The following is a 17,487-nucleotide window of genomic DNA, read 5'->3' on the forward strand; positions in this document are numbered from 1 at the left end:
GCGCGAGCGAATTTACTGACCTTGGTTCGAACCCGAACTCTGCCTATCTACTTCTCCTGCCTAGGCTCCGGCAACCTGGCAGTATCTCAGCCCTCGATTTCCTTACTCACGGAACTGTTTTGTGTAGACCAGGATAACTCGAGCAGCAGTTGAAGAACAAATGAGATAAAAGTAGTGCTGTGGCCCTAAACTACTTCTGAGAGGGTCTCAAAGTGGAAAGAGCTGAAACGACAAAACGTGTGGCAGATAAGTAGTCCGAAGCGTCCCTTGATCTTGCTATCGAGTTTTGTTATGGATGGAGCCGAGGTGCGTTATTCCTCCTGTCGGTTTTTATTTCATAATGCCGATTTACTAGGCGGTCGGCGAATCGATTGGCCAGGATGGTAGGACGTATGACAAAAACTAGGCTACGACCGCCGTCTAAAACTAGGCCGAGTGTGAGTGGGAAAATGATGCCTCAATCCGATTAGGTCGCTTGGTTATTTCCTTCCACTATTGGTCATTTTTTGAGTTTGGTGAACTCGATACTGGAGATGATGGGTCGACATTACCTGAGAATTGTTTACCCGTCCCTATGTCCCGTCGATTTTCCCATAGGAAATTTCCCGTTTGGCTTCGCATGGCTGCACACGAGGCCCGTATTGTGGCGAACACGACCTTGCTGACCTCCCAACGAGATGGCTGGGCTCTTCTGGGTGGTATGGTCGATTCGGGTCAGCGAAGTGAGAAATCCGACACTGGGGACAATGACGCTGCAAGACGCATCTCGCCAGCCACCATTGTCACGCTGGGACTAGCTAACGAGTATGATGGAAGTGCGGGCTGTGCTGAATCACAGCTAAATACACGTCTCGTCATTCCATTCGCTATGGAGAGGCGCAGCGGACCATCAGAAACGGAGGACGCGAAGAATAACACTTCTGGTTTTACGGTAATTTTCGCAACTTTGAAATGTTAATGTGCTCTTCCGGTTGTACAACTGAGCGATTCTTCAATAGCTTCTTTTTTGTCCTTTGTATGACCTATACTGCTGTTGTCTTGACCCATACGTTGCCTCCTCTTGCTTTTCTACCGGCCAACTCCCATCGGCCCTAGCTCGTTAAACGGTACAGTTCGCTAACAAGTCAGTTGACAAGATTATCAGTATGATGACATCACATCAGGACGTATACTGAGGTAGACAGAATGTTTGCCTGACCGAAACTTTCCCTCAGGTAGCTCCATTGACTAGCACGAATTCGGAGCGGGTTGCCAGTTGGAAGCAGTATGTGTGGCGGGATAACTATCCGACCTATGATGAAAAGCCGCACCGTTGCAGTGGATGATACGACCTCGACGTAAAGGAGAATAATTGTTCACCTATAAAGGCTCCGTTTAACTCGAAACAGATGCGAGAGCTGAGATGCTGTCAGGTCCCGAGTTGCATATTTTTCCAGTTTTACCAGTCAATCTCGTTCTAACTTTGGCGGTCCTTACGGAGAGAGGTCGTCACGACGAACGTCCTTCCTTCGGTATGGGTCTTTAGACCCATGGGACGATCATCGATCGCTATTCAACATATACATGTAGTGCTTGTAAAGGATCGTTTGAGTCACCTACGTTGTCCCAACAGGATAGATATCCTCTGGAGAGCATGAAGACCATTTCATGACTTTCGCTGGGTTTCACCGAGGTTACCTTTAACTGAACTTGTTTTACCAGATCGCGTTAGCCCGATACTGCTTGGCAGTCAGTTTCAACTTGAACCGAACTGTGCTTTGACAAGCTACGTGTTTTTAGAAAGAAACTGGTGAATCCATATCAAACTTTGATTACAATCATTTGGATATTTGTATTGAATAAGTTGATTTGTTGCTTCGAGCTCTAGATATCTAAGTGGTTGAGGCGCGAACTTATTGGTCGAAAGATCATGGTTCAAACCCAACTCCTGCATCTCGACTGTTCCTGTCTAAGTTTGGGCGACCTGGTGGTAACAGCCTTTGTGCTTCCTTCGGACGACACTGAAAGGGTATTACAGCTGTGATTATCATTTTTGGAGCGAGCACCTGCAGTTCAACCTTCTTCCTATTTAGTGAGCCTTAATCATCACTCATACGAGTAACTAAACACTGTTCAGTACAACACTGAACACTAACCAGATGGCGCTAGATGGACCCTCACATAGCGCTAAATTCACAGTATGAAGCTTGATTTGTTTTAACGAATTCAGACATGACTGATCGAAATAAATCCTCGGGTGCGTTCATGCAAGCAACCGTGAGCATATCGGTAGGTTGACTTTCTTGCACTTATTCGCAGTAAAGAAACCTAGTTCCGTTCTGGATAGAATTTGATGAATGCTAGAGCAAATTCGGTTCGTCCCTTGGGTAATCACTCTACATGGTTGCGTAGATCGATCACATGAAAGAATCGCAGTTGCTGTGCGTGAAGACAGAATATTCATCGAACCTCGGAGGATTGGAATTTCATTTCTCAATCCCAGTTTTCACAACCATACCGATGAGTCCCCTCGTTCAGATTTCTTAAGTTTGCTAGAATCGCGTCAGATCGATTGATATATAACTTCGAAAATAGTTTTATTCGATACATGGTAAAACAATAAGATTTCTATTGCCACACACTGGTTGAACGTTGTATCATCTACGCTTGGTCTACCAGCCCCTCACCCGCTGGAGAGTGGAGCAGATTTTATGGGTTTTTCTCTTTTGACAGCCTTAAAAGTTTACCACTCAGCTCCCCTTCTGAATTACCCTTCGACGGCACCTGATTGAAAAGAAACATGGCGTCTCCAGAAAATAACTGCCTCAGTTTTGAAAATTTTTCCTTCCACTTGAGGTTTAGCCACTCTAAGAGCTTTCCTTTGTGATAGACAAGCAGATACATTCACTCTGTGTCGATCAATGGTTAATCTCACATCGACCGAGTCAGTTGTCTGGCCAGCCGCACAGATTTTTCGGCTATTTCATCCCAAGAACAACTGTTTATGCTTTTTCCCCCAACAGTAGTTCCCCTGACGCGGATTGATTAGTTTTTGTTCGTCCGGCTCATCCAAGCCACGTTATGCACCACATTGTATCGATTAGTTCACACTTCACTCAACCACTTATCTGGCGTTTACCGAAATGACACTTGACCGTAGTATTGATAAAATGAAGTCAGACACTTTATTGCAGTAGACATGGAATTATCATCAACCGAAGCTGTTCTACCCGTATTGATCATCCCCAGCAATTGGTAAGTTGAATCCGAAGAGCCAGGATGTCACTGCAAAACCTCCGAGAGTGGACCAGCGGGATGATAGTATCCTATCAGCCGTGATCCTGAACTACAATGCATACAAATGGATGGGCCGACCGGGGCTCCATCCACCAGACTGCCAGTCACACCGTCAATTAATTTCTTTTCCAGCTGCTACAACAAATTGTGTTGAAGTAGCTCGATGTGGGATGTGAAAACGATAAAAGGGGATTTGTAGCTCAAAATCAGCGCGGGAACTCGTTCGCGCTTTGGCGAAACTAGGCCATGTTTGTACTGATACCGTCTTACCCAATCGGGGTATATGTATTAGCCACTTTCAAGAAATTCACTCTGTTTACATTTTTCACGTATGAAATTGCTGTTTACCAATAAAGCTTTCGACAACCGCATGAGTATACTCATAACGTGGTATGCACTCGTGACTGTTCCCATTTTCGGTGTGTGTATGAGGAAACGTCGTTATCATATAATTCCGTCTAATTTGTCAAAAAATCGTTGTTTTTAGCCGATTTCATTCTGGTTAACTGGTTTCATTTTTTCTCAACAGCATTTGCCTGGTCTTCTACACGAACGTGAAGCCACTCGGTTAGCAGCCAAGGAAACCAAACAGTTGCTTCACATGATTAAAGATGAAATACCTGAGAGTCAACAGCCGACGCAACACAAAGGTGTATACCAATTGCCCGTCGTCCGAAACATTCAAATACTCAAGATTCTCGGTCGTCTCAGCGAGTCACTGGTATGTCTTGTTTGTTGCGATTTCCCGGCGAAGCAGTGCTCGTTATTTGTGCCTTACTCAACCCGTCTGTTGATTCCGGACACCGTAGAAAGACTATGGAAGATGGACACAACAGGTGCGCTTGAAAGGTCTTTGCTTATAAACTGTTGTAGACCGCTTCATCCTGAATAACTATCCTAACTAGTACCAATTTGGTTGGATTTCTTAAAACTAATCAGTCAAGCTGCAACTTGTGGTCGTGCTTTTGGAAAGTTCGAGTCCGTACCAACCTTGGATGGTTTTAACACTTCTATGATGCGTATTGTGGCGGGAAACTGTTGAGTGGAGTCAACGTCCAATCGAGCGGTTATGTTACAAGCCCCCATTCCTGGATAAAGATGTTCATTCACAAAACCTCCGAGCGAACACTCGTTTTAGGTTGCCACTTAGTCGCCCGTAGAGTTGTTATGAAGTCAAGGTTTGAGCAGCGTTCGATGGTGTAATGACAGCAATTCCGCAGCTTAGTTCTCGCTCCGAACCTTTCAAGCTAGCGTTCCCGTCAAATCAACCAGCAAAGTTGCAAAACGTGTTATAACACCCAAAACCAGGTTGACGCGTCATCTATAAAGTGTATGCGGCGAAAACATTCTGGAAATTCCGACGGCTTCTGGATCTGGCATTGACAAACGACATTCGGTGGATACTGGATCATGATTGGCCAGACTTCCGGTCAATCAGGGCTCCCCTTGATGCTGGACTGGCAGGCGGCCCGATCTTCTAGCCAGTGGCGTGTGTGATGTGGTTCTTGGCTGTAGCAGCGCCTGACTGCCAGCCATAAAGCGGTGTCGGTGCAGAATTCCGCCTAGCAAATGCTCAAACTTTCTTGCTAAGTACCCTCCATCTACAAAATGTGGAATGTTGGGTTTCCAAATGACGGAAGTAAAACGTTTATGTTTGAGAAAGCTTAAAAACAATCGGTGGATTTATTACTGGGCGAGGTTTTGCTTCTTACATGAAAACTTCGTGTTGATCGAAATTTAAAGCAGAATGAAAGTTAATCAGTTGGATCTCTTTCTAGCATCAGGTTACATCAGTGTGGAGTTTCGGCTTATGGGTTTTGTTCGTTAGGGTGTGTCGGCAAGTGCTAAGACCGATGGGCGGAGTTACGTGGATTTCAATGAATCTAGTTCTTCCGGTTCACTTCACGTGGAGATCCCTCTTGAGGATCGTGTACAATTTTCGTCCATTTTTGTTTAGCTGGCGCTATGGCAGTTGTGTAAGGAAGAAGGACTATGTGAACTTTGTTCTGGTTGGGTTTTCTAACAGTTTTGCTAATGAGTCCAGGTTCATTGACAAAATCACCTGGTAATGTTTTGGAATATTGGTAGCTCAGGTGTATTGGTTGGTAATTGATCAGGTGGCTGTTGATCTGTTCGCCGAGCTTGGCAATTGATTTGCAAACGTTTCGTCACCATTCGAGGAGACATCTTCAGTGCGCTGTTGGTTGGGTAGTTCCTCTCTTCGTGCCTGCGTTTATATAGTCTACAAAGAGCAGCCTTTGCGCTGTAACCTGGATTCTGATTGGCCCGTTCTTGATCTGTATTGCGTCGTGGTCGGCTTCTCTGTTGGTTTGTGGCGTGCCTCCTATTTTTAGTAGCCTGCTGTTCTATTGATTTCTTCTTTGAGTCCTTGTCCGGCCTCGGGTTCTGTGGTTCTGGATTTCCTTTGTCCTCAGAGGCTGGTAGGCAGGATCAATCTCAATGTGCCTGTTTATTGCTCCACCAGTGGAGTACCACGCCTCCATGAACTCGCGTTCTTTCTTTGTTCTTGCTTGGCCCAGTATTCTGACGTTATTCCAATCGAAATGGTGTCCTTCCCCATCTTCGTGTGCAGAGATGAGAGAGAGTTGGTCATGTCTCTTGGTGGCGAGCTTATGTTCGGTGATTCTGGTTGACAGTTTCCTCCCTGTTTGTCCCACGTAGTGTTTTTCACAATCATTGCATTGAATTTTGTAGATTACATTTGTCTTTTCCATTGCATTAAGTGTCCCCTTTGGTTTTGATAGTACTCTTCGCAGCGTGTCAGTCGGTCTGTGGGCCACTTTTATGGCATGCTGTTGTAATATCCTGGCGGTCATCTCCGAAATGTTTTTGATATATGGTAATGTGATTGTTTTGCTTGTGTTTCTGGTTGTCGCGTTGGTTGAATTGCATTTTCTCAGAGATCTCCAGACGAAATTCCTTGGGTAACCGTTCCTTTGAAACATTCTGTATAGGCGTTTCTCTTCTTTTACTTTAGATTCTACTGTGTTGCAGTGTGTTTCAATTCGCTTGAATAGTGTCCGGATGCAGCTCTCTTTGTGGCAGTTTGGGTGGTTGCTGTGGTAGCTCAGAATTTGATCCGTGTGCGTAGCTTTTCTGTAGACTTCCGTTTGCATTTGTCCGTTCGGCAACCTTGTGACGAGGACATCTAAAACCGCCAGCTTGTTGTTGTTTTCTTCTTCCATCGTGAACTTGATGTCATCGGAGACACTGTTTATCAATTGGATTGCTCGTTGTAGTTCTCTCTTCTTGATGATGACAAAAGTGTCGTCTACATAACGTACCCAAAGCTTCGGGTTGATGTCCGGCAACACGGTCCTCTCCAGTTTTTGCATTGCGATCTCGGCGATGAACCCTGAAATTGGGGAACCCATTGGTGCTCCTTTCAATTGTTCGTAGTATTCACCGTTGAATTCGAAGTACGTGGTCAAACAGAGGCTGAGCAATTCACATATGTCTTCCTTCCTTAGAGGTCCACTGGGAGGTCCATGACTGTCCAGTAGTTCAGCGACTGTTGTCTTTGCCGAGTGAAGGTCCACTGATGTGAACAGTGAGCTGACATCAAATGAGACCATTGTTTCGTCCTCTTCTATTGTCACATTCTTTAGTTTATCCAAGAACTGTTGTGCGTTTTTGATTGAGTGTTGCGATTCATTGATGAGATACTTGACCTTTCTCCATAGTTCCTTTGCAAGGTTGTAGGTTGGTGTGCCTGGGAGTGACACAATTGGCCTTAGTGGTGTGGTCTCCTTGTGTACTTTCGGGAGTCCGTAGAAGCGTGGGGTATTGGATTCTCTGGCTCTCATTCGCCAATATTCTTCGGTTGTGATCTTTTGGAGGTCCTTCAGTCGCTTCAGGCTCTTGTTGATTTTGTTCGCAAGTTTTTTAGTTTGATCATCCTCCAGACGGCGATACGTGGTAGTGTCGTTGAGCAGAGCTTTTGCTTTGTCTACGTAGTCCGATTTGTCCATGATAACGGTCATCCGTCCTTTGTCCGCAGGTAGAATGATGATGGTTTCATCTTTCTTCAAATTTTCTAATGCTTCCCTTTCCTTGTTTGAGAGAAGGTTGAGAGTTTTGTTTCGTGTGATGGCCGGTACCACAGTTTGACGGAGTTGTTGTTGAGCATTCTCATCCAGTTCGGCGGATTTCATAGCTGCCTCTAGGCTGGCCAAGAACTCTAGATTGGTGGCATCTTTGAAATTGAAGTTTAGTCCTTTAACAAGAACATCCTGTTCTTGAGCAGTCAGTCGTTTGCTAGAGAGGTTCTTGATCCACGTCTCGTTGTTGGTGGTGATGGTACCATTTTTGTTGTTTCTGATCAGTCTTGAAAACTTGGTTTCTAGAATAATTCGCTTCTTTTCCGCAGCGGACATAACTCTTCGTTCGATGGCTATACTGAGTTCTTGTAGTAGAGCTGGTCCTATCGTTCTCAAACACGTGTCCCTTTCTTCTGTGGCGATCCGCGCATACTTCCTAATGCGGTTATGTGCATCCGTTATCATGAGTCTAACCATCCGTCTACCGTTGCTTCTTGCTAGCGCCCAGGCCTGGGGGTGATTGATCGGAGGTCTATAGGTTACGCTACGTGGTAGAATGTGACTTCGCAAGCACTCGTGGAGAAAACGTAGCTGTTGTCGCGTGGAGGCTTGTCGGCAGGCGAAAGTCTCCCATCGACGAGCTGTTTTGAGCGTGGAACGCCCGAAGTTGTTGGTAATGTTTTGGAATATTGGTAGCTCGGGTGTATTGGTTGGTAATTGATCAGGTGGCTGTTGATCTGTTCGCCGAGCTTGGCAATTGATTCGCAAATCAATTGCCAAGCTCGGCGAACAGATCAACAGCCACCTGATCAATTACCAACAAAATCACCTGTCAACTCTGCTTATTCAAGACTGCCCTCTATATACTCGCCAGCTCTACGCAGCCTGTTCACACTGGGATGCTTGGCGATTTCTAACGTCTCGCTGATCAGCCGCTTTGGTGTGAACTGCAGTCTCCGTGCCAAAACTTGAGGTTTTCCAGATCTAGTGCACGTCTGTGTCTAGCCCATTTTTCGCCATCGCTGAGTCTTTGACCAGTGTCTGGTATTCATCCGTATTCTTTGGTAGCTTGTCCATCCTTTTCTTATACTCACCAATTCTGGTGTGTAGTTCCTTGGTCATTTTCTTAGTGCGGGCGTTACACTTTATGCACACGGTCTCTTGTCATTTCAATCGGAAGGGTATCCAATACTGAGCGCAACCCTTCCATTCTGGGATGCTAATCGCATGCTGGCCGTGTTCACCACTCTTCGAATAACCTCTAATGCACGTGCTTTGTATGAATTGACTGCCATGTCACTGAGTTCTGATACCGGAGCCAGTACCCTTCTTAATTACCGCCTAATCCGTCTCCCTGAAGTCTTTTTGTAACTTTTACTCGAGCAGCCGTTTGGTCAATCTCTGTGAACAGCGCTCAGAGTCGACCAAACATTGATTAGACAATCTATGTATACACCACCGAGGCGTAGTTTAATACGTTCTATGTGGCGGCCAGTTTCTGGTAGATGGTGGTTTTGAGTTTCCCTTTACTGTTTCGCGTCTTACAGTCCAGGAAGAGTAGCGTCCCCGAGTTGGACTCTCTTTCCATGGTAAACTTCATGTGAAGTGTTACTTAATATTTATACGGAGATTTTCGAACAAATGGACTTGGTTGGTAGGGTTTTCCGCGGAGTAGTTTTCAGCTTTATGTTGACGACACTTTTTTGCCATCGAACCTGATGAGGTCAACAACTTCCATGAGCATCCCAATAGGTTTCTTACAAATCCGGCTTGCTACAATAACCGACTTGCTTTTTTAGTACGTCTACTTTCTTCCCCTGTAGTCGGACGTTTTCGGACTTGCCCCTTTATCCTCATATTTTGTCCGGTGACACTAAACAGCGAGTGAGGAAGGCTTAAAACTAGAAACAATTCTGATGTTGGTCACGTGACCCATCTGTTATTTGTTTCCATCTTGAGTTATATTCCAAGAAAGTTACTCGGTTCCATGCTTAATCTGAGGGCTTAGAAGGTGGTGGCTCTAGTATGGGGGGAGGTGATATGACGTTCGTGGCCCTAGTATGATGAATGTATTAGGCAATCTAGCGAAAGCATGGTGTCGTTTCACGTGTAGCCCGGGCTCTCCATTATAACCTCTACCGGGATTTGGTCGTATCTGGGAGAATTAACAAGCTCGTATGGTTTCACATGGTCCTATTTGAGTGTTCGTTGCAGGGTGAGTCATCCACTAGATGGAAATGCCTACTTTGATTTCCTCTGGCATCAGTTGACATAACTGCATTCTACTCGACACTCTGTCCTCCCTAATGGAACAAAAATTTTGCTCATGGGATGCGAGCAAAACAGACAATCCTTGGTGCCTACCGTCATTGACCGTAGGTGCATTGCTGTTTTCGACGAGCTCCGGTATGCTGCGTGTGATTGTTACATCAGCGATGGATCCGATAACTTTTCCGCTATTTTTAGTGTTGGCTTGCTCACCGCGTTCTCGGTTTGGACACGTGGCTCCGACATCTTCGACGACGTATGGTTCAACAACATCACCTTACGGAAGGCTCTTCAGACGGGGAATCATCCAAAATTCCTGTGACAACGTTTCTAGACACTCCTTTTGCCGCATGCTCCAGAGAACTCACCCGGGTTGCTGATGCCTGCCTGCTCATGGTCTACTTGGAAGTGCGTATTCAGGCGTACAATCATTTTGGAGGGCTGCCGGAGAACGTCAACTACTCGTGTCCGGTGGATGATGTTGATGCGGACAAGTATGTCACCGACTTCCTTGTCTATCTGGAGCGTGTGCAGGATCTGCTGATGCACACATTCAGTCGACACAAGTTCCGGTAAATCATCTGCTGTTTTGTTTTACTGCTTCCTTTTCTGTCGATTTAATTTCTTCTGTCTAGCTCAGTGCTCACTTCACTCACAAACCAGAACAGTGCCACGTGGTTCGTTACACTGAATATCGCTTCTGTCAAACTGGGGCTAATCTCCGCGGACTGCGATTTAACTATCTCCAGTTCCCAGTTTATTTCTTACCACCTGAAGAGTGGCACTTGCATCCATACATCATTAGCTGCAAGTTGGATGTTCTGCGTTTATTATGTTCAGCCGAAAGTAACTATTTTTTCCGATGTGAAACTGACGGTGGTGACTACTCATCCTCAACAGGTTCATCCTCCCAATTCCACTACTGAGTTGTCCGCGCTTAGCAGCCTCAGCCCTCGTAACCTTGAGGGGCTTCCGTGCTCAGGTGCCGCTGAGCAAGCTAGCTTTGAGATACGGTGCTTTTCCGGACTTGTGAATTTTCTTATTCGCCACTCAGCTGGACGGCAGTATCCCATAAACTGTGGGTCTCTTCCTCATTGTCAACCCCAAGCTCTTTACTGTCTATTTCGGCCCCTCCCGCTCATACGATCCTCAAACCGCAACTTGCTAGCACCTCACCACCCTACTGTGTCTTTCCATCGCGTTTACTTGAGACACTATTTCACTGACTACGAATATCATCTCTTTCATGACTCGTCATCGACTGATTGGTTCGAGCACCCATCAATAGCTGTTCCTTCTGGAGTCTTCCGCAAGTTTTGAACCCCTCTATACCTTCCCATTTCCAACACTCATTGTATCTTTGTATCCGTTTCCCGAGAAAACTGATATCTCCTTTGTTCATTGTGCTCAGGACTTCAGCCTGTATCCCCGTTTATGCTTCATAGCATTCCAAAGTCTCATTCATTCGGATACACAACATCCGCATTGCAAGACCGTCTGCCTCACAGAGCTCTTTTCTCCCAGCCCTGTGCTGACTGGAAGAGACCGAGTGGTGGACAGTGTATGACTTAGAAACAAAGTACGAAAACACTAAGCAGTAAACTTAGTTGGGTGGAGGACGCCGGGACTCAAATCACTCAAATCAGTGGTTAATGACGTTGGCGGAAATAGCCAATCGCGCAGGTCGGTGGTGCTCGTGCATCAAAGCTATCGCCTTCAATGCGTAGCTACCCAGTTTCCCAACAAACTGAACATGCCTTCGCCTCGAAGGCCTGTCCCACTTTCCCGTTTTCCGGTGGTCGAAACTGTAGCAGCTGGAACCAATGTGCCCATGTCACACGGTTTATAGCCGACAAATTGAATTGATTGGTCTTGATAGTATCTCCTTTTTCATAAATGTTGGCTCATATCCCGTCCTATGGCCTCGTTCTCTTCCTTGAAGCTAGTCCATTCTCTTATGTTCTTGAGTATGAGGCCCACTGAAGTCTTTACAGTCAATGCTCCGCTTAAATTATTTATTTTGTCCAAACTCCGGACTCTTTAGGATGAACAATTGCCGCATGATCTAAGGAAACTACCCTACTGAGTGACCACCCTTGCTAGTCCAGACATAGTGCCGGATATCTCACAATTTTGGACTTCTGAAATCCCTTCCGGCACTGTCTTTCGTTAACATCCGAACAATGGCATACAGACAAGCAGTGAAATTTGCACGTCGGCAAAGGCCGCTTCATTTATTTTATTCGAAATTCCTCCATATTTTCTTCATCTTCACCGAGTTTCTACGGATCTCCCCATCTTTAATAAACCTCGTGCTCTTTTGGGTCTAGAAGTCGCAGATACCCTCTTTTAGTTCAGTCAGTTTAAGCTGATTGCCGAATATTTCCAAGTTTCCTCCACCGCACCGACAGGTGTTTTGCTCCCCAGCATTGTGTGCTCCGTAGATTTCAAATTTACCTCGTCCTAAACTATGCTGTCATTTTGGGAATGGAGTTCCGATCAGTCTTGGTGGACCTTCTCCAGAGAAATGTCAATTGACTCATTACTCCCGTCTCCCTTAGTAACAGTTTCAAACCTATTTCTCATCATTGGGACATTCCTTTCCCCACTGTCAGGGCGAATGTTCATTCTAATTTGTGTCGGCTGTGTCTGTACCACAAACTCACATTCGCTTCTGTTTTTGTGACCACTCAGACAAAGTTATCGTGTTCCACTGTCATACCAATCTTTTCATCTGTCTTCCTAAAGAAAACTCTGCCCGGGAATGCCTATCCTACGTCGTGTATCAGCCTTTTTATCAGCTGTAGCTTTTCAGGACTTGTATGAGTGCATTCATCTGGATATCTGCTTGACTGTCATTTTGTTCAGGTGATTATTCCATTCATTTATTTATAGGAAACTACCTCCTTCTGCGATACTGGAATTACGGCCACCTTGAGTAAATCTGTGAAGACTAGGAACATCTTCACCTTGCACAAAAGATGACCCCATTTTATGGGTCAAGGGGACGTGAGTGTCTGTCCCAGAACACCAAGGGCTTTCCTCGCACTTTTTATTTTGTAATCAAACGTGTAGACAGTGGGCGCTAAACCAGAACCTTCACGTGGATTTTATTGGTTCTTTGAGATTGTCTGGGTCACTGATAGACGGATGAGCGCGTATGGGCAGCCTTACGCACAGAACGAACACAATCGTGCAACACTATGCGCGAGCATATGGTGCTATGGTGAATACCTGAAGTGTTAACTAAGGGGAATTCGAAGCACTGGCTCCCCAGGAACGCAGTTAGGCGTACAGGGAGGTGAACCATCCTTTGAAATCGATGTCACGGTCTCAGTTATTCCGTTTTTTTTTTTACCAGCATCAGTATTGTTCATCCGCTTGATTGTTTCGTCTGTGACAAACTTTTGTCTGCATAAAATCCATGCACCAATGGAAGCATTTATGCGCGCATTGCCTACATCTCAAACCCATGTGTAGTTGATGCATTTCGTATCCAGACTAAGTAGCTGCATTTGTTCCATACAGACGACTCCCCATGCGTGTCTACTCATACTTAAGCCGACCAACCTGAGAGGCAGTCTTAATAAATCGATAACAGCCTCTTGGTTGCCTCGTTGCAGACCCAGTATTTGCTCTGTAACACCGAAAGTCTCATGGAGCGTGTATGAGACTCCGGAGGGGACAGTTATTAGCATCGTTCAGCTCAAGCCCGCTTCACCATAGGAGAGGGGCATTTTTCCAGACTGAAAATAGAGATTTTGCAGGTCTTTCTTCTCGAGATTATTCTTAATGGCGGGTGAAGGCGAATGTCCCAGTATGATATTCCTGAAGACGAATACATGTTGTAGGCCGTATCAGTAAGTTAGAGTACCAATTTTACTTGCCAGCCGTCTACTTTCAGACAATTGGACGCTAGTTTTATACGGAGAAAGTTTCGAGAATATAAAACTACACCGTCGCAAGTTTTTCGCTTCAAGGCTGGATGAAAGCAACCGTATTCTGCCTTTGCGTGGATTTGCCACCACGTACGATGTTGCACGGTTCAATGCGGTGCCTATGAACACCGTCACTTTCAACCCTGTCAGGATCGTTCCACACCTTCATTCAATATTCTGTTCTTCGCCCTTCAAAATTGTTTATCTGCATCGTTATCACCACCCCATCATCCGTCACCTCTTGTTTACCCAGGAAGCTGTCAAAATCGATTCCAAAGTATGCAAAATGTTATTTTTCCAATGTCCTTTGTTTCTTTGTCTGTGTGCGTCAATCGATTTTTTCCTCCTTTGCCCTACCCCCCTTGTACTCGATGCAGTTTTATTTTCGACGGTCTTGGAGATTTTATCTCGCAGCTACTGCTCCGGTTGGTTCCAACGATTCCTCGGATGAATAGGAATGGGAACAGAAAAATGTGAGTCCCGGAGGTTCTTTGTGTCTGTTCGCGACAGCATTATGGTACTGTTGATTAAAGTGTGAAAAGTCCTAAGTTAAATGCCGTGAAATGCTCCTAAGAATGTCCTTCATAAGTGTGCGGGTTTTTTTTCAGCCTTGGGAGTTGATAGTTCAGCCCTGGCGCTTTGCACCAGCAATGTGAAGCTAACCGAAGGATAGATGACAGGAAAATAGACACAAAAACGAACAGGTTAGTCTGGCAGCATAGAATGAGTTTTCGTGTGCAATGCGTACACTACCGATGGCTTGGATCCCACACTTCAGCTCCCAGAACAGTGGTGTAATACGACAATATTTATCATCCGCGAAGGAATGAGATGGCGCAAGTGGTTAGAGCGCGAATTTACTGACCGGAAGGTCCTTGGTTCGAACCCGACCTCTACCTCTCGACTTCCCCTGTCCAAGCTTGTGCAACCTGACAGTATCCCAGCCCTCGTGCTTCCTTCGGGTAGCATGGCAGTTAGGCACCGGAAAGGTGTTACAGCTGAGCGAAGGACATCATGCGCGAACCAGCACCGCTACGCAGTCCATATTATGGCTCAATCATTGTTGACCAGTGATCGAATTCGAAATAGACAATTGCCAAAATTCCTGGGTCGACAGAGTATGCCCGTCTCCGTGCATGTGTCTATGTGAATATCCGTGTGTTGACAAGGTGAAACTCGTAATTATCCCATGTGAAACCTGCCAATTTTCCGTGACTTCCTGTGTTCTAGTTCAGAGTAGTAATTCTAATTTTTCAGCGTCCTTTATCCGTTGCAATTATCTGCCAAACTTCGGTTAGATTCTGACGTGGATCTTAACACACCATATTGAGTGTTTGAAGGGTACGCCTCAGATGGCCGTCAAAGCTAAGCGAGAGATGGCATATCTCAGGATGTTAGTTTTATTTTCGATCAGCGAAATCCTTTCCGCACCTCCCTGCACCTCTAAGGAACTTGAGTTCTAGGGTTTTCCGGTGCCCCAGCGGTTACTTTGTTAAGTGCACCAGCGGTTTCCGAGAAATGGTTCCGACCAACCACATACCTTGTCATAGTACATCACACATTTCAGACGCTTTCAATTCGTTATGTTTTCGATACAATTGAGCAATAAGCTTTTCTTGGAGTGACTCATCGATCTCGTCAATTGGACGCTATGAGTCGTGATATGTCATTTTACTGTCCTCAGAAGAGTGAAACAAGATGGTTTTGATGTACGATTCAAACATAGACCAAACGTCAAATCCAGGAGTTTCATCCCCCACAGAGGCGACATCTCGGATTACAGACCCTCCATATTGTCTTCTGATTCAGCACCAATAGCAGTGTAAGCCACCACTTCCTTCCATTCTTATTGTGGTCCACCATCCACTTGACTCAGCCTCACGTGTTTCCCATTCAACCGAGGAGCTCTCTTTCCCCGCCCCCAAAATCAAATGTAGGACACTGGCATATCTGACCTACTCATCTGGTCCTGAGCAATTTCTCTCTTTTTGCATTGACAAATCGATTTCCCCCTGAAACGGTTTCCGAAACGAAGAAACCGCTCGCCAAACTTATATCGGACACATCTGTTAGCATTGAAACTGCGACATATCCCGACGTTTCTGTGGGCAAAAACGTCGTATCAATCCATCAACCACACGTGTCATTTTGCGGCCAGTGCAAGTGAACTGTCGTTTCGCTTCTATTCAGGACGTAACTCATCATTGAGTGCTAATTTACTCTGGAACGCTTCGTTCATTGCTTTGGAGCATCACTAATTGGTACTGAGAGCATCTTACATGTCGATGCCATCTTTGTACGCTAGAGCAGTGGACCATTAAAGTGACCTTGATAAGATTTCGCACGTCAGCACGAAAATTTGTTTTTGGTGGTCCAGACCGAAGCCGTTAACTTCGGTGGGCGCTCGCTCTGCGTTCGTTAAAGTTTTGATTGTTGCATGTCGAACCGGAGCGAAAAAGTCGATCAAATCGAGTGGCCCTAATGAGGCGTCACAGAATAGATGACGTAGATAATACGACAGTGCCACAGGTGAACCAAACATCCGCATTCCGGCTCCAGACAATGAATAAATTCACTCGGTCTTCTGAGATAGAGACCACCTTACTTTGGAAGGAAGGACCGGAAAACATGCTACAATAACTACATTTAAGAAAATTTTTCTGGCATAACAACAGTAGATAAATCCAAAGAGGTTTTATCAGGAAGGCCAGATCCCTGAATATAACCTCAGAACGCCCGAAACCTACTGCTCCACCAAAATCCCAACAGGAAAGCCGGCAAGCATCCAGGCCAGTCAATCATTCAGTCAATTCAGCAAAAGCCAACGAGTCCTCATACACGTCAATGAGTCCTCATACACGCCACAGAAGCACGACCGAATGTGATATGCGTTCGGGCATTTCATAGAGGCACGATCGGTGTTGACGGGTATTCACTAACGCCTATCAGACAGCCTGGATCAATGTTAGAAGGTCCCCTTTTTAAAATAGCGTGGGGCCGTTGCAACTTTTGCTCTCGCACTCGCTTGTTCGGAATATAAAGGTTGTGTTCCCTTCTGAGTCTTTTTCTCCGGCACCAGACACTAGAGCGGGTTAGCAGCAGATACCACAGGTCGGCGAATCAGTAGATATAACAGGTTTTGCGGCCGATCACCTGAACTCACCTTTCTAACTCGGTTATCGTAAAGTCACAAAAGGTTTGCACGTTCGAAATGGTTTGCCAAATCACAACTGACCCCACTGACCCCAGAAACAAGTCACTAACCAGTAAATACATGTACAAGCTACCGTAGTTCCGAAACACTACCACAACAAGCGGTTACATGAATAACACACCCAGTTACAAAGAGAGAATAGTCAGCTGATTTCGTGTGTGGGTAACACAAGTGATGTACCGGGGTTATTTGAGTCAATCGTCGTTGTATCATGGTACAAACACACGAAGTTCTCGATTCGACCGGTGAGCGGATCGTATTCAGGCTTGTGACATTTGTTTGAATGTTACAACAACACAATGGGTGATTCAGAAGAGGCGTTTATGTTGTTTGACGACACAGTTATAAAGTGGAAGCAGCTTGGACTATTGCTTTCATGTATAGCCAACACACAAGAATAAATGTCCTCTTGACATACACTATTCATGAGGCTGTTGAAAACTCTTCGACATTCTTGTATCAGTCTTTTAAACTCGCCGCGTGGGGTTAGTCCCCGAGTTTCCACCATCCTTGTGTTCCGAATGAACATAAAATTACGCGAAATACGCTCATTTTTAATTGAGGTGTAACTGGTGGTGGTGCGCTGCTGAAGGGTTTCCATCAATAAACTAACCATCCGCGTGGGAACCTGCAAACCCATATAATCGCTTGCCTTACGCTTTACATCCCATTGGTTGGGTACTCGATGCTAAGTTTCAAACCTGATTGATCATGAATATCTCTCGCACTC

General features: G+C 45.5%; 1 protein-coding gene across 1 annotated transcript in view; it reads left to right on the forward strand.

Moving 5' to 3' along the window:
* The window catches only part of T265_01775 (hypothetical protein), a gene marked incomplete at both ends in the record, with an annotated part of 55,826 nt that overhangs the window by 33,353 nt on the left and 4,986 nt on the right, over nt 1-17,487 (forward strand). The window contains 4 exons of the mRNA XM_009165865.1: nt 598-931; nt 3,764-3,997; nt 9,804-10,177; nt 13,921-14,016. Coding sequence (XP_009164129.1) covers nt 598-931; nt 3,764-3,997; nt 9,804-10,177; nt 13,921-14,016 — 1,038 coding nt within the window. The remainder of the gene's footprint in view (nt 1-597; nt 932-3,763; nt 3,998-9,803; nt 10,178-13,920; nt 14,017-17,487) is intronic.

Source organism: Opisthorchis viverrini, assembly GCF_000715545.1.
Source record: "Opisthorchis viverrini unplaced genomic scaffold opera_v5_19, whole genome shotgun sequence".
Classification (NCBI taxonomy): Eukaryota; Metazoa; Platyhelminthes; class Trematoda; order Opisthorchiida; family Opisthorchiidae; genus Opisthorchis; species Opisthorchis viverrini.